Source organism: Brienomyrus brachyistius, chromosome 20, assembly GCF_023856365.1.
Source record: "Brienomyrus brachyistius isolate T26 chromosome 20, BBRACH_0.4, whole genome shotgun sequence".
Taxonomy (NCBI): domain Eukaryota; kingdom Metazoa; phylum Chordata; class Actinopteri; order Osteoglossiformes; family Mormyridae; genus Brienomyrus; species Brienomyrus brachyistius.
The window spans coordinates 11,024,771-11,050,376 of record NC_064552.1 but is presented as its reverse complement, the minus strand read 5'-3'; the positions used below and the strand labels follow the sequence as shown (position 1 = coordinate 11,050,376).

The 25,606-nt window shown below is 50.2% G+C and overlaps 1 protein-coding gene across 41 annotated transcripts in view; it reads left to right on the top strand.

Moving 5' to 3' along the window:
• The window catches only part of ank3b (ankyrin 3b), a 108,047-nt gene that overhangs the window by 20,007 nt on the left and 62,434 nt on the right, over positions 1 to 25,606 (top strand). For 10 of the 41 annotated variants that reach the window (XM_048987091.1, XM_048987090.1, XM_048987083.1 and 7 more), the window contains exon 1: positions 5,836 to 6,042. The exons of 1 other annotated variant lie outside the window; for it this stretch is intronic. In XM_048987091.1, the coding sequence (XP_048843048.1) occupies positions 5,929 to 6,042 (114 nt within the window). In that variant the 5' untranslated portion in view covers positions 5,836 to 5,928. Of the gene's footprint in view, positions 1 to 5,822; positions 6,043 to 20,253; positions 20,275 to 25,606 lie in introns of those variants that run through there. 30 more of the 41 variants (XM_048987080.1, XM_048987076.1, XM_048987078.1 and 27 more) reach the window with 14 other exon arrangements.

Here is a 25,606-nt window from a genome sequence, read left to right as displayed (position 1 = left end):
TTCAGTCATCCGCAGACCGTTAGTTTTACAGGACTGCAATCAGCCGCCGGCCTGTTTGCCTTTCGCTCCGGCATGTGGAAAAGCCGATGCAGGCCCCTTACTGCGCGATCGCACGGCATGATGCTCCGGACTGAACCCCACTCGTGCGGTGGGGCTTTGAGGAGGGATGTTTTTCAGCCCAAGCATATCTCACCTGCTCCCCGGGAACTCGCAGCGGATGTCTGGCTAAATATAGATCAGAAGGCGCCCACTGTTGCTGCCTGATTAGGGGAAGACTAGACGTGTCGCTGTCTGAGTTCACGCCATTCTGTAAAATTGTCCTTAGCATAAAATTCATCATCGGTGCAAAATGCATGCATGCATCATCTGTGCAAAACATGTTTGGTGACGCATGTAATAATCGTATAGGCAAGTATTTGAAATGTTTAATCTGACAATTTTAAAATTGGTTTGCGTTACGTTTCTTAAATTTTGCATTGATCTATTCATGAAACCGTTCATTATAGTTAGCATTCAGATATTCGATCTGCGGCGAATTGCATTGATATACCAGCCATGAAATTGTATGTGATTCGTATGTGATACGAGGGTTTCTGTTATTCAGGCATAAGCGTTAAAAACATAAATTACACGAAAGGGGGGGGGGTGTTCTTTTCTGCCTGCCTTATACTCACACGTTACATACTGACCTCATTATTCGTGATCAAGTGTACAAATAAAGGTGAAAATCGCACTACAGCCACAACTAACACCATGTGTTTTGACATTACCGAGATCCCGTTAAGCCCACCATTACGTGCATCTGTTAGCAAACTGAATTTTGTCAAAAATACAAGCTGTTGCTTCCGGCACATGGTACGTGAGGTTTCCCTGTTGGCTCTTGACTGCCCCACAGTGGGCTAATGGAGTTATTACACTTTGATCTAATTTTGTTATGAATAATAATGAATAAATATGAATAATAAATAGTTTTATAAAGCTAAAGGTCACCGCCTTAAATGATACCCTTCTAACGTGGTTATGGTTGAAAACAAGCCGAACTCTCAGCTAAAAATACGCGATTGTTGTTTTTTTTTTTGTTAGAAGTGCTTTGTGCGTGCATATACAGTGATTATGCAAGGGAAGAGTTTAACATGGAATTATAAATTAACACCACATGCGAATTGTATTGATCTGGAGACAAGGAACTCGGAAAACAATTCTGTTAGATATGTCATCTCGGTGTTTGGACGCCTGTGCTCACACTGTATGAAAATCGATGACCAAAATGTAAACTGGATATGTGAAGGCGCCTTAACGCTGCGTCGTTCCTAAGTTCCATTTGAACATATAACTTATGACGTAGCGTTAAGAAGGCTTCGGGAAACTCACTCCTGATCTGTTCTGCATGTCGTCTCATGTCGAAGTTCTGCTTCACTCCATGCATTGACAGTGTTACTTTGCCCTGTTTGAGTCACATCCGTACATTTCTTCAGTATTAGCTTGCTGTGGTGAGTTACAAGATGTTACCAGAGGAAATGTGAATGTAATTATTAAGTATAGCATAGGGTATTTTATGATAGTGTGCAGTTTTAGATTGTCTTGTATTCACTGAAACATATTTACCCATGAAACCATTAAAATATTTTAATATTGGACATTTAAAAAAATCATGATCAATGTAGAAAGAGAGAGTTTTATTTTACATGGTCTGGCCACGGGAGGGCAGTAGAGTGTAATAAAAAAAATTGCAGCCTGTAATCCGGGGGTGTAATTGTGAAGACGCAACACAACGGGCATTTGTGTGAAAACTATAATTAATCTAATTGGGCGCAGCTTCAAAATAATTTATGCTTAGATGTTGCCGTACTTCACAGTAAAAATCGTGGCGACAGATGAAGTTGGTCATATGAGCAGTATAAAGCAGCACATCCGAGTTTCTTTGTTTGTAAATACCATCTAGGCAATGTGATCCTGCCCTAAATAACCACATTTATAGATAGTGGATGGATAAATGGGTGGATGCATGAATGTAGTTTAAAATGTCTAATTTTTGTTGATCAGACTAATTTTGCCACATTGGAATACATAAAACATAACGCCTGTGGATCATATAGAAATTGCATTCGGTGTCTGAAACGCCAAATTTCTAGATGATCGGTGAATTTATTAGCTGGTTTGCAAAGCCTCATGATAAGTGTCGCTGAACGGCTCTGGTTGTTGGTACTGCCTTGCAATGTAGGATGTAGGAGGCAATTGTGTCGTTTCGCAAGCTAGATTTCGCAATTGCATGCACATTTTTCTGGTGTAAATGGTAGCCTTTAAACTGGAGTTTTAAAGGTATGTTTGCAGGTCTATATTTACTACAGGCGCTTAACTGGCCACCTACACGATTAGATTATTTTTCTATTTGGCTGCCAGAATTGAAGAGAACTCAATAGAAGATTTCCTGCTTTTTTCAATTACTCGGTTTGGCTGCGACACTTTCTATTTTGAGAGGTCTTTCTCATTTCAGCAGGCGTATTTTTAGCTCGCAATCTTCATCTCCTCTCGATCCAAGGAGGCGATGCAGGGCGAGCTGGTGCTCCGTGTTTACGCCTTAGATTTGGAGTGCGGAGGTCGCTGGGAGTCGGTACAGTGTCAGCTCCCCTTACGCCCCTGGGTGCATGTACTGCATTCGGGATGGGAGGTGGGGACACGTGGGTTATACAGTCCTTCACAACATACTTGGCAGCTGCTGTTTTTAAGGGATTTTCCCTCACGTTGCATAACTGTATTTATATGTTCGCTCATATTATGTAGAGATATAGATTGTTCCCAGTATATAGAAGAATTTTGAATGTGAAAATCCACTTAAATGTGTACTATATTTATCATCTAGGCTCTTTGATGCTGCACAGTTAAACATGCAGTTTTGCTATAAACACTGCCAACCTATCACTGTAAGGTACCTACAGTCACTTTCAAGTATTCTGAACCATCTGTCGCAGTGGCCAGTGCCACGGAAGGAGTCTCTGAGTGACTGAGGGTGCCACCTTCTGGCAGGGGGCAGTAGGACGACTGTAACACCAGAGGAACAAATGGTCCACTTCAGGGTCCACTAAGATATACTCCGTGACCACAGTCTTCCGTAAAAAGATGCAAAAGTTCAGAAGGCCCCTGGCAAGGTGACAACGTAACCGAAATCCCTCATGGAAGCATGCCATCTTTGAGGGCGAAATGGATCCATTAAAAGTGCTTTGTGCTGTTTGTAAAACCGATTCGAGGTGGCATTTCAGGGCGTCCGCTTGGCAGCGCTCTCCAGGCCTTCTCTCCGTGTCGAAGGAAATCGTATTTGTGTGCGTTTGTGTTATCGGTGATCCCCTCTCCCCTGTGGGACTGAGCGTTAATGGGTTTGCTGAGACGATGTCAGATTTTTCCCGGCCGGCATGGACCCGGCGCAGGTTAAACACTCAGAGTCGAGCTGGTCCAGACCTGGCTGGGATGTGGGAATGAAGCCTGTAAACACTGACGTGGGTATGAGGGGTGGGGGTACAGGATGCCCCCACCCAAAGGTCCGGGCCCTGGAAACCCTCTCTCCCCTTGATGTTCTTGCCGGGGAATTTCTGTCCTGAATTAGGCATTCGAGGTTTATTTAATGCACATTCAGTGACTCACTCTAAGCCATGGGCCTTGTGTTCAGAGTTACTGAATCCTACCTCATTTTCATTGTCCCCTTGGTCTTCTTGCAACCTCGCTGGGCTGCTGGTACCAGAACAAATCTGACGACTATGTTCAAGATTTTCTTTGGTGGATGGGTTCCATCCTGGGGGTGGGCAGTTGGGTATGTTGAGTGGGCACCAGTTGTGCCAGTTTCCTCTGATAGGTGGTTGGTGAACGGGGGGGGGGGAGTGGCGACAGTAAACATTGTGCTCTACTGCGGTGGCGTTTCCTGCATGCAGGCAGGCCCCTCCTACCCCTCCCTCACGTCGCAGCCTGCTAATCCCCTACCAAGACCTCCACATCGGTGGCTCGTCGGCGCTGCCCTGGTGTTGCTCCCTTCCTGTGCTGTTGATCCAGTTGGTCCACCATATCGTAGGTGTGGGTTCTGAAATCGACAGGGTTTCCTCTTTCCGGACTGTCTGAGGTTCCAGTGTCACAGTGAGGTTGTTAATAGTGCTTCTTATTAAACGCACACGATCCCAGTAGGCATCAGGACTGATAGTTCTCTCCAGGTGTCCTGCTGGGGGGGGCTCTCCTTCAGCTTCTGTGTCCATGTGAGTTCAGTGTGCTTGCTGTGGAGGTGGGGGGTATATCACAAAGGGGCTCGTGGCCGAACTCCAGGGCATCTGAAAGGCCGAGCCAGGCCGCCCTCCGGGTGTCCGCGCCCGTGACGCATTACCCCCCCGATCCACCACGGGACAGGCTTTCGCTCCTATTCGCTGAATCCGTTTCTCCATATTCTCTCCGGACAGGCCGGTCGTGGGCTGGATTCCTGCGCGTGGGCGCCCACTGGGAGGGCCGTCTGTCCTGCGCTAATGCCACTGAATCCGCCCATTGGGGGGCGAGAGCGAGTCAAACAAAAGCTGCTCCTTTCTTTCCAAAGGCGGTCGGCATCCGTCCTGCAGCAACGGCGTTTACACTCGCCGTCCTGTCACATCCATAGATTCGGATAGTGGGATATGTGGGTTTTTGGCTCCGTGCACCTACCCCCCCCACACACACACACGGTTATTCAGAATCCTCTGATTTGTTTTTACTTTGAAAAGGACTTCTGACAGTTTAATATTGGTACCCCCCCACCCCCCAACACATACAACCACATAGAAGACCCATCTGGCGCCTGGCACCAACGTTCTTCATTAAAACGACATCAGAATGTGGCATTTTTGACCATCAGACTGATATATATTTGTGCTGGCGGTTCTCCGTGCTCCAGGATGACAACATGGCCGCCTCCTCCCGCCTCACCGCGTTCCTCCACAGCACAGCATCCGTGCATCTCCATCCCACCTTTCCTTGACTTCCTCTCCTAGACGACCACAGTCCGCCCCCCCCCCCTCCCCCCCCCCCAAATGGTGATGAGACTGCCCTCCACATGCTGTTAATATTCAGTGACTGCAGTCTCCCGCCAAACTCTCAGGTGCTGTAAGGTGGCTGAACCACCAGACCCCCCCCCCCCCCACCACATTCAGTCCGGCCACAAACACAGAAACACCCCCCCCCCCAAATCAGCCTTTATCTCAGAAAGCGTTTCCCTGGAAAGCTAGCAGAGATTGCTATCATCCTTCATCCTCTTTTATCGGGCAAGATCCTCATTCTATGAACCAGCAGGACCTCCCCACCCCACCCCCCCTCAATGACCGGTTCTGCGGTGTTCCTTGGCATTGCGGTTCCGGCCCTCAGTGCTCCGTTGTGTGTCGGAGCGGCTCGTATCCGACGGTGAGGCTTCATTACCGCCTGCCCCCTCCAGACCGGCATGGGCTGATCCAAGCAGAGGCCCCGTCAGAGAAGCATCTCCTCCTCTCCTCTCCTCCTCCTCCTCCTCCCCCCACCCCTGCCCTCACTTAGGCACTTCCAGCTGGCGGCAGGGGATAGAACCGTAATACGCCGCCCCCCCCCTTCCCATCCCAGCTGCCTCCCTCTCATTGCGTTCACGCTTTGGCTTGAGAATGGCTGCATCGTGGCGACGGCTGCAGGTAGGATCTGGAGGAATATGAGGGGACCAGCCCAGAAGAGGATGCGGTCTCCTTAGTAACCGGCAACTCCAGCGGCAGGTGATGGTAACCCCCGGCATCTCGGTGCCGGCTCTTTCGCAGAGGAAGATCTGAAGTGGGGAAGGATTTTTTTTTTTTCCTCCTTTAGACGGATCCCTCGCCCCCTTTTTTCCCCCCGCCCCAAAGGATTTCTCTCCTGCACTCTTTCCTCGTTTTTCCCCCCCTACGGATACCTCGCGGTTAGCATCACACGATGGCTCACGCCGCTTCGCAGCTGAAGAAAAAGGCAGATTTGGACCTCACCGTCGATGATGAGAAGGACAAGAAGAAGAAGCCCAGGAAGCGTTCAAGGGAAATAAAGAAAAAGGTACCGGAGCCAGATTATTCTTAACACCTCTTTTCCTTTGTCTCATCCCGGACGTTTCGGCACGGGAACAAACACACACACACACACACACACATGCTGCACGCTCCGCTGGGAGGGGGCAGGCTCGGGGCAGGGGGGCACTCCATGGCCCTCTGGATTCCTTTGTCTTGGAGGGGGGTTAATGTGCACCGCTGCCTGGGAGCCCCGTTCCGGTGATGAGTGTTGGAGGGGGGCAGGATTTTTTTTTCACCTGTTCGAAGCAGCGGGGGCTGTAGCAGTTCAGGCTGCAGCGTTGGCAATGCAGTATAAAGAAGGTTAGAGTTTTATGTAGGACAGACACGCGCTTCACGGCATCGACATGCCGAGCGAGATCCCGCATTTTTGTGATGTTCAGTGTGTGCTGGGGGGGCCACATGTCACCCAAAAATCAAGTATGACCATCTGTAGACTGTACCTCCCAGTCCTTCCGGCTCTTTCTGCGGCTGACGGTGGGACCGGGCTTGGGCTCTGCGTCCCTTAACGGGGAGTCACACTCGTACACGTTGCCGCAAATGACCTCTAACGAACAGCTGGCTCCCGCTTTTGTTCTATTGACATTTACTAGGAAACACCCCCGCCCCCCCCCCCCCCCCCCCCACCACGCGTAGCAGTGCCTCGTTTTTTCCGATTATTAGATGTTAATTAGTGGGGGATTTTTATTTTTTTTGTTGAGACTGAGCTCATTGTTGCGAAGCTAATTGCTTTGTTGAGTCCCGCACATGAGGGGCATCGTGTGCCTTTAAATGAACGGCCAGTTAAATGTAGGCATGAGGAAGCCTATTGGTTTATTTCAGAAACATGATGTCCCCCTCCGTGTGCAGTGTGGTGTTGGGGGGTGGACGGGTGGTGTGGGTTTCACCATTTGCCTTGGAGATCCAACCACCCCCCCCCCCATCTCTTGGTCCGTGTAGCCCCCCCCTCAGCCTGCATGGATGTCCATCTGAGCCGGGGGGGGGCGCCACAACAGGACTGTGGGTATCTCTCCATCACTCCCTTGGCTTTTGTTCTTTTCACATTTCTGGGGGGTGGGGGGCGATGGGGGGGCATCTTGAATTTAATGAAACCGGGTGGAGGGGGGGGGGGGGCACTCGATCAGCACAAGTATGTGGGATCAGCGAGCGTGTTTGACCCCCTCCCCCCACACTCCAAGTTGCGGCTACATTTTCACAGCCGCGTGGTGACGCCGATTCGGCAGACTGTACTCGCCAGTGGCAGCGCCGGATCGGCACGCCGTGGTCCGAACGCTGTGTCTCCGGCCGCGTTTATCGCTGATGTGCCGATCCGAATAATCCAGTCAATGTGACCGGCCCCCTCCCCCCGCCACCATACCGGAGAGATGGTTAGGGGAACAGAGGGAGGGGTGAAGGTGCAGTGGTGTAGGTGTTTGTTTCTTTTCCGGCTGAGTAGCGTGACTGTGGTTGGCCACTGGTACTGAAACGGCGAGCGCTGCAGCAGATCTGGCAGCCGATACCGGTGCAGACCGGTGGTACTGCCTCACACCCAGGGGAGCCAGCTCCCAATCAGACAGGATGACCTATTTGTATTGGAGGGGGGCATTATATGCTTAGTGACCCCCCCCACACACACACACACGTGGCCAGCCTTAGTTCGCAAACCCTCTCGAACGTAATGGGTCATTTAATTTGCACGTTCAGCATTAAAACGACCAACGCCCAATAGCGGGCCAGAGCCTGGATGCCCCCAGAGCCTGGGGCAGGGGGTCCAGAGGTGATTTGAAGGTGAGATGCCTCCCCGCCCCCCACCATTGTCCGGCGACCTTGTGCAGACACTGCAGGAATGAGCCCGTCTCATTGTCCTTGGCCCTGTACCATTCAAAAGTCCAACTGTCAGCGTCGTAAAGGATGTTTGGGTGGCAAACCGCTGAAAAGTAGCGGAATTAATGACCACACCAGCTCAGAGGTGGCGTGGAAAGTCCCCATCCAAGCATCCCGCTATGGATTTTCCCAAATAAGATGGAATTCCTTCTTGGAATCTCCTTAAGGAATTAAGGAAAGGAAAAAATAAAATGCAGGCGGGCAGCATGAAGATTGTTACTCCTGACTGGCAGAGCTTCCCTCGTCCACATGGGGCGCCGAGCTGCCCAGTGTCCAGGTAGACAGTCCGCCAGAGAGAATCCCGTGGAGCAGAATGGTTTCCTTGCAGCATCTTCAGGCAGATTCCTCTTTTTTGACCGCCCCCCTCCTTTCTTGCGGTCTCTCTTTTTACCCATGACTGCCGAGTCCCCCCATGCTGTTTTAACTGCCGGGTGGTTTCATTCATCTCGCTGTTTTGCCAAATAGCGTGCTATGGAGGGGGGTAATTTGACCCGTAAATGGGGCAAATCTGCATGCAACAGGGGTAATTACACCCTAAATAATATCAATTATTTAATTGTGTTAGACAATCCCATGTGACCCAGGGTGTCCCTGATGACGTATGTGGAATTATGGGATGTTTGCTGGGAAGTGGACAGCCGAATCACGTTTTGGCTTCTTCGGCTGGGAGACGTCACGGTAACGATCGATAGTGTAAGGATAGTCTTTTTAAATCAAAATCAGGAGGCAGTGGGACGGGGGGGGGGACAAAAACAGGACCTGTGGAGATTGGGGCAGGTGTGTCATACTGCTGATGTTCGGGGGGGGCGGCAGGGTCTCGCCAGCATTCCGCACGCTCAGCATTTTCTGCCTGGTCTCCACGGTGACAGAGTGCAGACCGACACTCATCACTGCCCCATGGACGTTCACGGGGAGTGTCTTTGTGAATATCAGCCCTCCCCCCCAGCTTATATTTGTACATTTTGTTCTTGTCTGCAATGGGGGGAGGGGGTCACACTTGGCTGCAGAGCACGTGGTTTTCATTCGGACCTCGACTTAAGCGTATGAGGTGCTGGAGTTTTCATTAATGTTTTTATTAATAACACAAGATGCTAATAATAGAAAATGGAGTGAAGGAGTGTGCCGGGCAGGCGTCTGCGGTGTTTGGGGGTGGGGGGGGCGCTGAGGCAGGAAATTAATTCAGGCAAGCAACCAGTCATCTCACTGAATGCTTCACACCTCGCCCCCCGACATACAGACCTCCAGCCCCTCACCCGGCACCATGTCACCCTCCCCCCCCTGTTTTTTTGGTAGTGGGGGGGTTGTTGTGGGAGGGGGGCTGCCACCTTCAGCCACCAGTCAACATGGAAGGGCTGGGCTGTGCACACCGTGCTCCCCTGCTATCCTCCCCACCTCCCTGCTAATCCCCCCCGCTGTCATTGTGGCTTCGCTCCCTGAGGACACGCACACGGTTGCAGACCCCATCTCTGTCTGTCTGTGTCTCTCTCTCTCTGTCTCGCTCTTTCGCTCTCTCTCTCTCTATCTCTCTCTCTCTCTCTTTGCTGCAGCGTGGTCGTCACCACGCACCGCCCACTGGCTGATACCCCCCCCACCTCCCGCCATCATGTTCGTAAATCACGTCGTTATAAACAAAGCATGGCTGTCGTCATGCAGGAAATGCGGCCTCTAGAGTAAGTAATGCATCACTTTAAGCCTCTCAGTATGTGAGCCTGCATCAGCACCTAAAGAGCAGCAATGCATCATAGGGGTACAGACAGCATTGTGCCACACGGTTGCATTTTATTCCTTACCCATGCTGAGCCCCCTATCATAGCCTGGAAGCATTAATGGGGGGGGGGCCTCGGTTCGTGTGGAGTCAGTAGTCATCATAGCTTGATTTGGGACTCCTAAGTGCTCCCCCATAAAAGCAACACCTATGTTTTCGAAATGCGTCCATGTAAATCCCGCGCATTAACCCAAGGAATCAACACACACGAGCCAGTTGGCCTCACGGTGCTGCCATTCGTCGTCCTCCATGACGCCCCCCCGGTCCGTCCGATGAGAGGGGCCGGCCTCTGGGTGCCTCGTCGCCCCTGGGGGGGCCTTCTGGCCCCGCAACCACACGCGACACTGACATTCTCGTTAGGAAAAATGGCAGATGGTTCCCACATTAGTGTGAAATGTTGGCAGATGGTGGCTTCTTTCGAATTTTTGCCGAAAAATAGTAAAGCCTTAATAGGCTTGGTGTCTGTTCTGCAGTAGAGTAGAATATTATGGGATGTGCTCAGTGGGGTAATCCGTCGTGTGAGGAACATTTGCATGCGAATGATAGTTTGCTTTTGCTTTAGGACTGGGGTTTATACATGCAAAGGATGGTTTCCTGGAGCATCTTCAGAAATATGTCTTGTTATTTGGTGTTTAGTCCATACGGAGTCACAGCGAGTCTCAAGCCAGTCCACAGGGGGCGCTGTGAACGGGACACCAATCCATCACAGGGCACACATACACGCTAAGAGCAATTTAGAAACACCTGTTCACCTAGCTGCATGTCTTTGGACGGAGGATGGGAGCCTGCTTGCTCCAGACAGACAGGGTAAGGGCTGGCAATCGAACCTGCGACCTCAGAGGTATCAGGCTGCATTTGTTTACATCAAGCTTGAGTAACAGAATCCAGTTCACCTTTGCCTTCGGGGTCCCTCATCGTAGCACATTCCAGCTTCACTTGTCACACGCAGAGGTGGATAGTTCAGGCCCAGAAAGCAAAAATCCAGACCAAGATTTTGTTTCAACCATCCAGTTCAGTACTCTGTGACAGTGAGTCTTTATGCTTAGCTGCTGGTTGAAATGAAATCCTGGTGTGGATTTTTACTCTCTGTGCCTGAACTATCCACCTCTGGTCACATGTGCGAGGAGGGCTCACTGAAGAGGAGATATGGAGCTCAACACAGCCGTGAGTCCCGCGCAAGAGGAAACACCAAGCAGGAATTAATTAGTGTCCCGCTATTCGTGAAAGAACTTTGTGGAGCGTCAGCGATCCGGCCGGATCCCTCGTGGTTACGTGGGGGGGGGGCAGGATCTGTGCCCTGTGATTGGTGTGGGCAGAGGAGGACTATGCTTAGGCTGGCCCCCCTCCCCCCTTCCTCTGACAGTGAGGCATCTATGCAGGAGAGAGTGGGGGTGGGGGGACTACAGAGGCCAAGGCGCTAGACTCGCCGATTGGATGCGGCGTGTGCAGTTCTCCATCCTGCGCCAAGGGCGGGGGCCGTCACGCTCATTTGCACTAAATCAAGAAAAACAAGCGTTCGTGTTTCTTCCACCAGTAGCAGCGACTGCCTGGGGGCTTCTGCCATCGCCGTGGATACACACAGATACGCGCACGCTGCCACTGCCGACGTCCATGTGACCCCTATCGCGATGCTTATCTCCCGTGTCGAATCCTATGCTCGGCTGGGGGCTGATCCCGCTCAAAGAGGTGCCGGGCCGTTCCCGGGTAATCGGTAATCCTCTCGGAAAGAGCGAGCCCTGGTGACCTAATAAAGGGGAATTATGGTAGCGGAATAATCCGGGCTGTTCTAGAAGGTGGCTGCGTGGCTAGCCGGCTTGCAGGGAGAGCTTGCTCAGAGCACCACGGTGTCCTTGATCGGTGGCTTCGGAAGCCGTGTTCTCCTGGTGGGGGCTGAATGGCGGGGGTGGGGGCATACACAACTGAGTTTACTGCAACCCCATATCTTCGGCGCCGCCCTCCCCGGCACGCGTGATTCCGCTGAGCTGTGCGCAGGGGGGGGGGGGGGGCATCACTGGCCTAATTCACATCCCCTGCCCCGAAGGTGCCGCTCCTCAGACGAGCATATCCCAGAAGGCCTTGAGCTGAGCTGCGTGGGGTGGGATGGGGGGGGGATAGTGGTGTCTGAGAGGTTTAACCCTCTAAAGCTCAGGTAATACTTTCTGCCCAGCTCACAAATTCGTTCGTCTGAGTTACTACATAGTGGAAATATCTCTTTTGAAATAATTTTGAAATATTTTTTGACTTCCTTGAATTACATTTACATTATCCTCCTTTTTTTATAACTATCACATTAATTTTTCAATGAATATATTATGTGCTATCAAAGCATTACATTCATTAACTTGTAAGGCCACTTTTTCCGTATTTATTTATGTCTTTGGCCTCGGCTCTCTGCCCGCGCTCGGTCTGTCACGGCTGCCATTTGCGTAATATTCCCGCGCGCTGCTTGTCACTGTCGCGGCCTGATGGCCCAGCAGGTTGTGCCAAGTGGAGTGGAGCCGGCACATGCTTGTTGGCAAGGTGGCCCGCCTTGCGTCACGGCTGCTGGGCGGGGGCTCGTTCCTGAGTGGCTCCGGATCGATTCGGGCTGGTATCTCCTGGCACAAAACACTGCATTTTGAGTAAACAGCCTCGCCGAGGGTAGTGGGCGGGTTGTTTTGTTTGTGTAGCTCATGTTTCACGGTAGTGCCTGCTAGGGACATCATATCAGTGAGTCTGATGGGTTTCATCCTGGGCTGTGAAGTCTGGGGTCGTCCAAGTGTGATGTGAAGAGTGTGGTGAGATCAGTGGTGAGATGAGCGTGAGATGAGCGTGAGATCAGAGTGAGACCTGAGATCAGAACGGCACCGGAGATCGGCGTCAGATCAGAGATCAATGCGAGGTCAGAGTGAGCTGAGAGTCAGATCAGCGAAGGATTGACATGAGACGAGTATGATTTCCCAGTGAGATAAGAGAACAGTATGAGAACAGAGTGAAATCACGGTGAGATCAGTGTGCCATCAGAGATCAGTGTGAGATAAAAAGACTGGTATGAGATCAGCATGATATGGGTGTAAGATAAAGGTGATATGAACATGAGAAGAGATTGATGCATGTTTCTGTAGGAAGGTTCTGTGTTTGTGATGAATACTGAAACCTTCCAGTATGTTTCACGCATTCATAATCGTGGTTACTTTAGCATGCCGAATTCTCCACTTCACCTTGCTGTCCCTAGTCAGTTCCATCTTATTAAATCTTATTTCAATATTTCATAATTCTTTATTTCTTTGTAAATAATGACAGGGATAATGGCTTTCTGGTAAATCTGCTGAGGAAGAGTGGATCAGTAATGCATTATGGGATTGGGCCATGGTATTCGCTCCGCCGTCCGGATCTGCTCTGTGGTAATGGATGGATGTGTCGAGTGTGACAGACTGTACTAAGCGCTGGTAGCAAGAGACTCGGGGGAAGGGAAAAAAAAAATAGATGGATTAGAAGTGAGGCGTCAGCCAGTGTGGGGGTGGAGCTTACAGGTAGCTACACTACATGAGGCTATGCTGGGAACAGTATGTGGTCGCTCGTCCTGATTGGATGTGGACGCACTCTTTGTCCCGGTGTGCTGACAGCTGATTGGTTCGGTGACAGTGATTATCTGTTACACATGCTTGAGTCACTCCATTGAACTGAGGAGTTTAAGGTTGTTGTGCTTTAAACCGGTAACCGAATTTTGATGATAGATTTTCAAATCCATCGTGGTCCCCCCCCCACATCTGGTGCTGTTTATTTTTCAGATACAAATCAGTTTTATTCTATAGAATATGAGGTCCTGCACCCCCTGCCTCCAGATCGCGGGTAGCGGACTGTGAAATGTGGACTCGGTGGCTGAGAACGGAATTGGGAGGTGAACCGGAAGCAGTCCATCTGTGAGCTCACCAAGGGCCATACGCACCACACATGCAGTTGTTTTCTGTGAGCTGCGGTGTATTAGCGCAGACCGGGACCCGTGCACTTGTGGCAAACGCGGCTTATTGTGGGTTTGCTGACGGACGCATCCCCTGCGACGCTGCCTTTTCGTGCCACGTCCCAGAGGCTGGGGGTGAGGGTGGGGGGTTAGAAGGGGTGTGGTATTGGGGGAGCGCGCTTGTGGAGAGTAACTGAGGGAGAACACACATGACAAGGAGGAAGACGAATCTTGATGTCCGTTTGAGGCAGTGGGTGGGAGTCCTGAGTGGGGTGGGGGTGGGGGTGCAGGGGGGGACAGATGGCTGGTAGTTTCTCCGCTTCTCAAGGGCAATTTTCGGGTGATTTAAGAGGGGGACATTAGAGGGGCCATAACTCATTCAAAGGAGTCAAGCTTATCGTTATATGACAGGGGAGGGGGGACCATTCAGCTTTCAACCCCGGTATACACCCCCACCACCCCAATGCTGCATTCCATTTGAACTCAAACATTGGAAATTCCGAGTTCCTAATCGTAAATTGCAGTTGGAATGCCCTCTGAAGTCACCACTCAGAAAGCCAGAGGATCCTCTACAACCCCGACCGCAGAATTCAAGATGGCTGCGTCCTTCATCAACAGAAGTGAAAGCTGTAGTTTATACACTGGTCATTAGCACTTATGTTCGATTCGAGTTTCATTAAATCGATTGTACACACAGTACTGTCGGTATCAGTGGACATGTTGCTACGGTATCTGTATGCACAAAATACCGTGTAATGTGTTGATATCAAATGATATTGCTAACAGTGAGCCTGGCTAGAACTGGGGTTCAGAAAGCAGGATTACTTGCTTAGCTGGATAACTTATCGGATTTAAGGTATTTTGGGTTGTAAGTGAATGAAGATAAATGCCATTTAAACTGATCTTAAATCTGACAAGTTGTCTGGCTAATACTGGTCCCCGGTATTGCTAAATAGCTTTCCGACTTAAAATACTTGTGTATTATTGAATGAATCACATCTCATGTCACTGATGCCGATGGCCTTTAGCCAAATGTGACGATTATGGGGTGCGTGGAGGCAAAGGGGAAATTCATGTTTAATTCTAGAACATGCATTTATGGAAAGGGAAAGCAGTGTACTTGATTTTGTGCATGAACATCATCGTGCTGTTATGTTATTATTACATTATGGGTTTTGGACGACAAGAAGCTACTGACGTTTTTGTAAATTTGTCTAGGGCCAGCAGAAACTATCCCCCTCTTCTCCAGTCCCACAGATCCTGAAAAGTGAGGGCCAATCTTCGATTCTGCCACTGCATCAAAAGTAGTCCGCTAGTGGTAAACACAATACTTAATTGGCCCGCATGCTGCTTTTTACCAGCCTTTGATGCTCGGTTAAGGAGTATTAGAAGTTAAAAAGGCATTATAATGGGGAAGTATTATTTTGACGGGTTCAGAAATCAAGGGATTAGACCTGGGATCATATTGTAGGCTGGATTCTGAGAGTGGTGGAGTGTTATCACTGCAGCCGGTGTGTCTGTCAGGCTTGTTCCCACTGTCCCCAGTTGGTTCCGCGCTTGATGCTTCACAAAGTTGTGGCAGCTTGAGACCAACGCTGGGGAAAAGCCAGGAAAATAACGTCCTGTTATTAAACAGTTGCTGTAGTAATCTTGTCGGGTAAGCTTTTAGGTAAACTCGAGAAATCGTTCTCGATACGTCAGTGTGTTTTCAAGATACGATGAGGCGATCCTGATGATGAGATCTGTCCACACTCCCAGACTGCCCGTGATGGCCATCGAAAGGCTCGCGACTCGCAAGGCCTTTGTCGAGGTGGATGACGAACGAACACCAGATGAATTTCGAAACTCACTCATGTCGGAGGGCAGGAGGAAAGCATAGATGACTCATGAAAACACAAGCATGTTGCTGACTTGGTAAAATTGGCACAAAGTACCGTTCAGTAATCCATAGGCATTTCGATCTGTAATCCATTTTATTATCTGCTGTAGCAGTTCATCCACACAGTTGGATATTTGAGTCTACAGAGGCTGGGCGGTTTGCTGGAGCCAGAATACGAAACCTTAAGCATGAGGGTTCATGTCTGTGTCCCCAGAATGCTAACGTGCTAGCCTGCTGCTGCTCGCTACTTGTTAACGAGTGTGATTTGAGTATGCATAGGTGTTGCAAGGTCTGAGTATCAAAAAGGGGTCAGGTTCTCACCCTTAGGAACTCGAGATCTGAATGACTGACACTGAAGTAGAATTATCGCAAGTGGGGGGTGTCTCTGAGGCAGACCCTGTCCCCAGATTTTTGGTGTCGGCCCGTGTTAGTCACATGACTGGAGCCCTGGAGGCCTGCCAACAGATCTGTTCCAGGTGATTGGGGGGGGGGCTCATCTGGATGCACCCATGGCTCTGTCAGCTGGAAAGTGACAGATGGAGGAAAACAAGGTCAAAAGTGGGGAGGGGGGGGACGAACTCAGCGTCTTGTGTTTCTGACAAAACCCCCCCTCCATCCATGGAGAATGATGGTCCCTCAGCCTTACTGTTCTGGTGGGTGGGGGGCGGTGTAATGATTTTATATTTCAACATGGTTAAAAAAAGTTATAAAAAAAAAAAAATTACTCAAGCAAGGGTTTGGACTCAAGGTGCTTTAAGAAGCCTGGAAATGTCACCTTAACCTGTATTTACCTTATCTGCGCTTAATAGGAAATGGATCTTCTATGTGGGCAGGATGTGGTGGGGCCTAATTTTGCCAATCATAATGATAAGCCGGCAGCAATCTCGTGTACTTTAGCGAGCATTAACATTTACTGATATCATTGCTAATGATTCTGTGTAAATACATAATTTAAGCTCCGCCGTCCATTTTTACTTCCCTTCGACATGTTGGGTAGCCTCTTAGGGCAGCTCGCCGTCGTACCGAGTGGCATTATGGACTGAATTAATGTGACACATGGCAGGGGTGTGAGTCACACACCAGCCTTACGATGAATTAGTGGCTGAAAGGGTGGTGGCTTTTCTTGTTTGTTTTTTTTTTTTTTACCGTGCTGCTGGAGTCAGGAGCCTTTGTGAATGAGGGGCGTGGTTGGAAGGGTAGGGGGAAGGAGCAAGGGTCAGGGCTAGGTCATCCTGAGATAAAGCGGGGAGGGGATGGGTGAACTGCAGCCCACCCGTAGCACACGCCATTAGCATTATGCTAATAGCTGTCCAGTAGGGTTTGATGTAAGACTGGTGATTATCAGGTCTCCCCTGCCACTCCATTCCCCAGGGTGCACTGGGGCCACGCCACTGCCTGCACTGGCCCTGTGCTGGATCAGCAGTTGCATCTATTTCCTGCCTCGGGAACGCTGTGAGACCCGGGGCTGCGTTACCAATTAGTGATTAGCACGCTTGCAGCAGTCTTGCATCATGGAATAACAAAGAGCATGTCGGACAGAGCCGAGTGTTGTTGCCGATCCTTTGAAATAAACGCTAATACCCTGTTTAGCTTCAAGAGCGAAGGAGGGGTGCATCATGGGTGCGTGGTTCATGAGTCTACTGGTACTTATATCTGCCTCGCAACTCATCCGTTCAACTCATCCGTCAAACCGCAAAATGTACAGTTGCTTCTGAAATTGACACTTCTACACTAGCAATGTAAGCGGCAGAGACTCTCAGGCGATGGTCAGGGGTGGCTTAATGCGAGATGGAAGTCCCTGGTCCCTCGGTAGCAGAGACTGGCGTCCGTGAGATGGAGAAACCTCCCCGTAGACAACCTGCTTCTTCGTCCCTAGGGGGCGCTGTCTGGTCGCAGCACACTGTTAGCTTTATTTCCAGAGTCCGCTAATGCGACATCATGATCGTTGCAAATCTATGGTGTCGTTTATGGTGTCCCAGCACAGAAGGCTCTCAGTGGGAGTCGCGTATGCTTTCGTCGTTTCTGATTGGCTGAAATTCAGCTGCTGGGTGTCTGTGTCCTGAGTGTGTGGTTAGCTCTAGGGTTACATCGCCTGGATGTACTTGAAAGCAGCTAGCAGTCAGTGCCACTTGAAGACTTAGCTGCTGTTTTTAATGTGTTTCTAAGACATTGTATTTATATCGCTAAGATGTGTTAAATGTTCAGATTAGACCAACATATGTGTATGTTCATTGAATTGAAATAATCACTGGCCTTCAGTTTTGTTTCCTGTAACAGCAAACATGTTTTCGTCCAATTTACTGAAGGTTTACACCCAGCTGATTATCGCCGTCCTTGCGACGTGACAATTGCGTGCGCATAACATATAATCTCCATATTAACAATTCACATTGTGCAAGGCCAGGGTGGCGCAGTGGGACACAACACCGCTTCCTCCCACCTTCCAGAATAATACACTAAGTGAATTGAAAGTGCGTAAATTGACTGTTTATGTGAGTGAGTGAGGGAGTGTGTGTGCGTGTGTGTGTGTGTGTGTGTGTGTGTGTGTGCACTGCAATGGGCTGGCACCCTGTCCAGGGTTGGTCCCTATCTTGCTCCAAATGAATGCTCAATTGATTAAAAACCCTAAATCCCAAGACTGTAGCACATGCCCTGATGCTCGTGTCCGTGGCCCCCATGCCCATTTCTGTGGCCCCCATGCCCATGCCTGTGTCCATGGCCCCGATGTCCGTGGCCCCCATGCTCGTGTCCGTGGCCCCCATGCCCGTGTCTGTGGCCCCCCTGTCAGTGGCCCCCATGCCCGTCGCTGTGGCCCCTGTGTCCGTGGTCCTCATGCCTATGCCCGTGGCCCCCATGCCCGTGGCTGTGGCCCCCATGCCCGTGGCTGTGGCCCCTGTGTCCGTGGTCCCCATGCCTATGCCCGTTGCCCCCATGCCCGTGGCTGTGGCCCCTGTGTCCGTGGCCCCCAGGCCCGTGTCCCCCAGGGTCCGTGTCCGTGGCCCCCATGCCCGTGGCCCCTGTGTCCGTGGCCCCCAGGCCTGTGTCTCCCATGCCCGTGTCTGTGGCCCCCCTGTCCGTGGCCCCCATGCCCGTGGCTGTGGCCCCTGTGTCCGTGGTCCCCATGCCTATGCCCGTTGCCCCCATGCCCGTGGCTGTGGCCCCTGTGTCCGTGGCCCCCAGGCCCGTGGCCCCCATGCCCGTGTCCGTTGCCCCCATGCCCATTTCCTATCATAGCCCCATTCCACCTCACAATGCCCGTTTTATTTGTCATTTGCTGACATCAGAATGCCACTCATCCATATTTCTTCTTCCTACGTTTTTTTGTAACCTCCTCTTAATGAAGCCCCCTCTCTTCGGTTTCTGTCGGCTCTCCTGCCCACACGGTCCTGCAGGGTGCAGCTGCTCCAGATCTGCTCCTCCTCACTGTTATGATATCCACATGTTTCTCTCGTGCCGTTATGGAACATTCCAGCATCATCATAAATGAATTTAGGAATGCCGTCCAGTGCCTCTGGAGACGGGGAGGGTCGGCCACGCTGTGCAGTGGCGTAGAACCCCAGCCCGTTATCCCACCGTTTTTCACTGCGACGGCATCACAAGCGGCTCACATTCCGGAATTTGCGACTACAGCTCCCGTCCTGGAGCTCCCATTTCCACTGCGGTAAGGGCTGCTGTTGCCATGGTTACACTACACTTCAGGAAGGATCGGAAATCCAGCGTTCCGCTGCTCACGTGTCCTGCGGAATCTCTGAATGATCCTGCCCTTGTGCAGACTTTTTCTAAGCCAGATTGTGGGAAATACCCTCCTGTACCGCGGTCCCAGGCTGCTTGTGACAGATTCAAATTTAGACATGCTCCTTTACTTAATAGATTACGGGCCTGATTCCCCGTGCTTTCCATACATCATGTTGTGGACCTCAGATCTATCGATTAGTCGATCGTAAATTAACAATGCTCTTGATGCTTTGCATGGGCTTTGAATTCCACATGAAAACCTGATCATTTTTACGAGACAATGTGTTTAGATATTTGCTCACCTTTACCGCATAACCATATAGGGAGGAAATGTCCGCCTGAAAAACTGATTCGGAGGGAATTAAACAGCACCTGTCACATCTTGAATACCAGGGGGCTTGTGGGGTTTTATGGGAAAATGGTTGCTTTGCAGTCTGGGGCTGGGCTTGCGCTGTACTGCACAGAGACAGCTGGTGAACTCAGTAGTGCATTAGTAGAGTTAGGTGGGGCTGGGCATTAGCAACCTGCTGCTTAAGTGGCCTGGGCTGATGCTGCCAAAGTCTGCGTCAATTCCAATCACCAAACTGCCAGCGAATGGGGAAAGTGCTATTTATTCAGTGGGTCGAAGAAGCTTCTGGAGGCTGCGGACCTGGTCGGGGGGCCAGCGGCCAGCGCTGCGGAGGGAGGGATGGCCCTGCACCTTAATGCCCGGGGACGAGCTCTGCAATCCTGCTAACCTGGGCCTGAGTGTGGGCCGGTTAGTGCTAGAAGCTTCAGCCACTCGGAGGGAGCGCCCGGCTCGCAGCCCACATTGTGGGGAGAGAGGGAGGGGGAGAGAGAGCACGGGAGAGAGAAAAGAGAGGAAAAAAAAAAGCTGAAAAGCAGGATGACAACAAGGCATACGCAGGACGTGATCTGGACAGGGGGGCCGGAGGGGCCTTTCGCAAACCCTCTGACTGCCGCTCGGCTATTTTGGTCGCCCCTTCCGTGTGTCATGGCCACACGTGTCCCGGCGGAGTAACTAGCACCTACAAATATGGTAAGTGGAGATAGTGACCCCCCCCCCCCCCCCCTTCGTTCCGCTGTGCTGCCTGAGTCGCCATCGCTGGTGGGGGGGCTAATTCTGGGCCAGGGTGGGTGGCATCCCGTCACTTGCTTTCTGAGCAAAGATTATCTCCGGAACTTCTATTCACTTAGCCTCCGTGCAGGTATTTTTAGTCCTGGGGTATGCTGTTGCCCCCCCCACCCCCCCAGCCCTGCGGCCGATAATTGAATCCTCGGGTTTCACTCCGGACTGCGGCGAAAATGGCAGTGGAGGAAGGAGCGGATTTGCCAGGAGCCGTGAGTGTCCCCGGTCCCCTTGGCATGACCGCCGTTTTTCCGATATGCGCAGAGCATCCTGGACGGGATCGCGGCGGGAGGAGCAGGGGCACGCAGGACGTGCCGTGGCGGCTTGTTTACGCGGTGGGGGTGTAACATGACTGTGCTCACATAGCACAAGTCCGGGTGGGGGGCCGTCCCGGACAGGGGAATGGCTTCACCGCCAGCCGACGGAGGTGCGCGGAACTTTTTGCCTCTTTGCTTTTTGCAGCGTCTGTTCTTCCACTCGGCTGAGATTTCCAAGGTAAAGGATCTGTCTGCGTTTCATGAAAGCAGGGTGCCTGACCTTGGTGTCACGAGTGCCGGGAATTTTGGGGCAGACCTGCCGCGCATCCGTGGTGGTCCGGCAGTCGGTGGCGAGGACAGCTTTCTGTCGTCTTGGGTCGGCCTGAGACGGAGGGAAGAAATGCCGTTGTTTTCGGTACGATGCCGGTGAAGCCGGCATCAGAACAAGCCGACCTTCAGAGCAAGCCGACCAAAGCCGGGTCCTTCACCGGACTGCACTGCAACCCGGGGACCATAACTGGTCCAGCTGATTCTTAGGCATTATTGTAGATGGTCGTGTTTCGCTCTCATCTGGTGCTCGTTTGAGGGAACACTGGTACAGTTGCAGTTTCTGTTGCGTGATTGTAGTTCTATGGTGCAGTTACTGCATTGTGCTTACAAAGTCATAGTAAGGAAGAGGGACGACAGAGTAAAAACAGGACAAATGTGCATATTATCGTCATATCTGAGGCCTGAGTGTATGTATCTTTTTATGCTCAGTATATCTCACTTCTGGCATGTCAAAATGCAATATATGCATTTATAAAATATGTATATGTCGTATTATTTGTGTGTATAGATTACATCATTCTTGTAAATTCAGGGTCTTCTTCTTCATGCGCCTGTAATGTTAGTGTTAAAGTGTGTGTATGTATTGCAAACCTGAAGCCGTTTAAGGTTTTTCCCGAAAAGTAACACATCCCCATTTGGGAAGTGTATGCTGTAGGGCTAATGGATAAAATAATGACATGCCTCTTTTACTCGCCTCCATCTGCATGCGTGAATTCAAGGGAACGCAGGAATGCTTTGTTAAAATTAGCACTGTAACCCTTGTCAAAAAAAAAAAAAAAACACTGCAAAGTCCCCCTTAGAGAGAGAGACACCTTAGATCCGGGTTAGCTGCCCGCAATGCCTCTCCTGTCCAGTAGGGGGCGCAGGGATGATGGCAGGTAGGACGGGATGATAGCTTATCAACGGAAACAGAAGACATCTGCCATTATTACGCCAGGCTTTTACCAAGAAATCATACTGCCAGTGATTGGAGGTCCATGGCACTGACTGGTGCAGATGCTCTGCTAGACCCTTGTTGCCCCCCTCGTAATCTCTGGATTTGGAATCCTGGTACGTGAACAAGGTGATGGTCTGAAACGACCAGAATGTCTTGGGTCGGGTCAAGGGAAGCATTCAGGGAGTTTGGCGGTTTGGTTTATCGCAGCACATAAGTTTAGTAAACAGGCAGAGGGGGACCTGGAAGTGCATCCAAGGACCAGGGTGCCACCAATGGGCCAATGAACCTACATTCAGAGAGGCTTAGGCTTTTGGGAATCTCTGTTACTTTAAATATTGCCTTTACCAGACGCCTGACGGCCCTTTGCTTTCACCCAGCGGTACGGCTGTAGGGTAGGGTTTGAAAAAAAAAATCACCTTTCACTTCGTATCCAGGCAGTGGGTCTGTCTTTGCTGGGAGGCCACTGGGCCCAGTTCAGAACAATAATCACGCTGCAGAGTTGAGACCAGACTTTAGGAATGCATGTTGTTTGTAGAGTGGGAAGTAACGTTTGAATTATAAGGTTATACCCGAATAATGAAAAATCAAAAATACACAGAACTGTGCAGAAGTCTGAAGGCAGTCAAAGAAAATGATGCTTAAATGATCTTCATGTTGCTGTAAAACTATGACATTTTGTCTATCAAATTGTGTCAGCGTAGCCATTTCAAAACCTCTCCTATAGTCAGCTCAGTATTTTCAGCCACCCTCCAATACTCAATTAATTAAGTGAGCTGGTGGTGAAATTTAACAAATACTTGGAATGGCTGAGGTGCCCCTGAGGAGAGGTTTGGGAACTGAAGTGGTGTTCATCTAGCCATCCAACTTGATATCAGTAACTTTCTGGAGAATAAAAGAAATTCATGTCATTAGTTAATTGATGTTCTAATGTTAAATAGTTCCAAGTAGATATACATTTACTACCCAGATAAATAGCTTCAAACATTTCCTTTGCTGCATCAGACCTTTGTATGGTACCGTTATACGGAATTAATGAAGAGTGGTAACAGCATGGAATTCTACAACTGATTTTGCTTATTAGGAATATTATGAAGTTGGGTGTTGGGGGGGGGGCAGTATACTTGTTCTGATAAATAGACTTTAAATGAGGTGTTTTATATCACACTCCTTTGACAGCATTTCATCGTACACAAAAGGGAACGCTGCTGTGGGAGTGAATGCCGTGGTGCCGTTGTGTCGGGATCAGGTTACGTTATTCTCGAAAAGCCCAGATTGCGTCATTCCTCATTCCTGTTCGCCGTGGTCACGGTCTGCTGCCTCTCCGGACGAGGCCGGTAAGCCCCGGAGCGGGCCTAGGATGCGGGGCGCCGATGGGGACAGGCGATAAACGGCATATTAGGTGTATTGGGATGGTGTCCAAGCTGGGGGGGGGGGGGCATTAGTGGGGGCTGGGGGAGGTGCAGAGTGGTAGACGTGATGCTGGTTCAACCATGGCAGTCATCAGAGTGGGGGTGGGAGCAGGGGGGCAGTGGGGGGGGCAGGGGGGGGAGTGCTGATCAACAGCTTTGTTGTTTACCTTCATTGAATTGCAAAGGAATGCAATAGAACGATATTAAAAAGCAATTAAATTGTACTTCAGGATAGCACACAACATGACACGAAGTGCATTATGGGGGAAAAAAACATAAAAAAAACACATAACCGTATAGCAGACATCGGTAAACATTTGTATAAGCTGCAGGCGTATTTCTCTCGAAACGGTGAAAGATACGTTGTTGTCAAATCTTTGCTTTAGGTTAATGACTTTGCTTTAGGTTTCTATGCCTGGAGATTAAAATGATCTCAATAGTCTAAGTGGCTTGTGCGACATGCCTGACAAAGTTGAAGTCAGAAGCTCAGCGTCATTATTATTTAGATGCTTCCAAGGATGCCGTCCTGGCTTTACGCTCGGGCGCGGAGCGGGGAAGCAGGACAGAAGCGGTAGTGGGGTAATCGTGGGATTTATTAGATAAACACACGAGGCAACACTACAGACGGACGCTAGACTTCAATGACCGGACCGGGGAAAACATACCTAATGCAGACTTAAATAGATCAGACTGATAACAACAACAAGAAACAGCTGGTAAACATTGGGAATCCACACGAGGTTAATGAAGGGGGTCATGGCACATGAAAGGGGTGGATGGTTGGGGCAGGACAGATGCAGGTAGAGCAGTTAGTGCTGTCAGCCTCACACCTCCAACACTGGGGGTACGAGTCCTGCCTCTGTGTGTGCACTTTGCATGTCTTTCCAGTTTTCATGCTGAAATGTGGCTCCCAAAAATATTCAGTGAGAGGATCCAGGGCAGAGGTAGGTAGTTCAGGTTCAGAAAGGAAAAATCCAGACCAGGATTTTGTTTCAAGCAGCCAGCTGAGCACTCTGTGACTGTGACTCTTTATACTCATCTGGTTGGTTGAATCAAAATCGTGGTCCAGGTCTTTACTTTCTGGACCTGAACTATTTACCTCTGATCCATGGTGTTCTGTGATTCCTGGGACAGCTTCCAGGTTCGTTGTGGCCCTGTATTGGATAAATGGTGATGGATGGATGGATGGATGGATGGAATGAATGATGTTACGAAGGCATGACGTTGTTATCACTTTAAAATGTGAAACCTACATGATTCTGCTGTAATACAGAACAATAGTACTGCTGATGTTGTGAATCAAGTCCAAGACATAGTGCTTTTATTTCTAATCTAACATCCAGTCATTTGGTCTTTTTTTGACTAGTCCTGACACATTGGAGTCAGGTGGGGGTGCACAGCGGCACAGCTGTGGGGTTTGGGGGGGAGGGCACCACCAAGTTATTTCTGTCAAGTTTGGGTTCAGGCGTTTTTGTTATATTATATTGTGGGGACCAGATTTCCAAACAATGTCAAATAAGCCTATAGCTTTTTGCTTATAAGTTTATAGCTATACCTTGTGGAGATTTTTTTATTTTGCACCCCACAAGGAAAAATCTGTCAATGCAATCGAAAAACTAAAAATGCCAAAAGTCGTGAATTTTGTTTGGTTACTTGTTGTTAAGGTTAGGGCTGGGTAGGGGTTAAGGTCATTGTTGGGATTAGGGATTTGCCCGTGTAAATGAGTGTATGTGCTTGTGTGTCGGAGATCCACTGCACAGCATTGCAGCCCCAGCTGCATTAGCTCGCTGTGCCCCCCGCGAGCAGCTTTCCCTCCCCCCCCGGTCAGGCGCCCGCTGAAGTATCTAGCTGCACGCCACCCTACATTAATACCTGTCAGGTCCTCTCCACCTGGCCGGCTCTCATCCTCTTTTGCCGTCATTCACGTCTTTTGTGTTTCAGTTTGCAAACATTAAATATTTCTGTTGTATCTTTTTAAATTGCCAGCTCTGTACAATTTGGGGCCTTTCTGCGCCCATGAAGAGCAGTCAGACGTTCAGTTAGGTATCTAATGGCTTGTCTGATGGAGCTCTGCGCTAATTCAAGGCATCTTGGTAACTGTAGTGAAGGTAACATCCCTCCTGTTCACTAGTGTCTCCATATACAGCCTAATTCAGCAAGTCTGAGGTCCGTCTGCTCCTGAGGAGTGATGTCACTCCCTGTGGGAGGGATCGGGGCTGAAGTTTTACTCTTACACTAAGTCAAGGTAGCTGTGGCTTTTGGTGGGACGTCAGGCTCTTCTAGTGAGGCGTAATTCCCCCCCCCCCCCT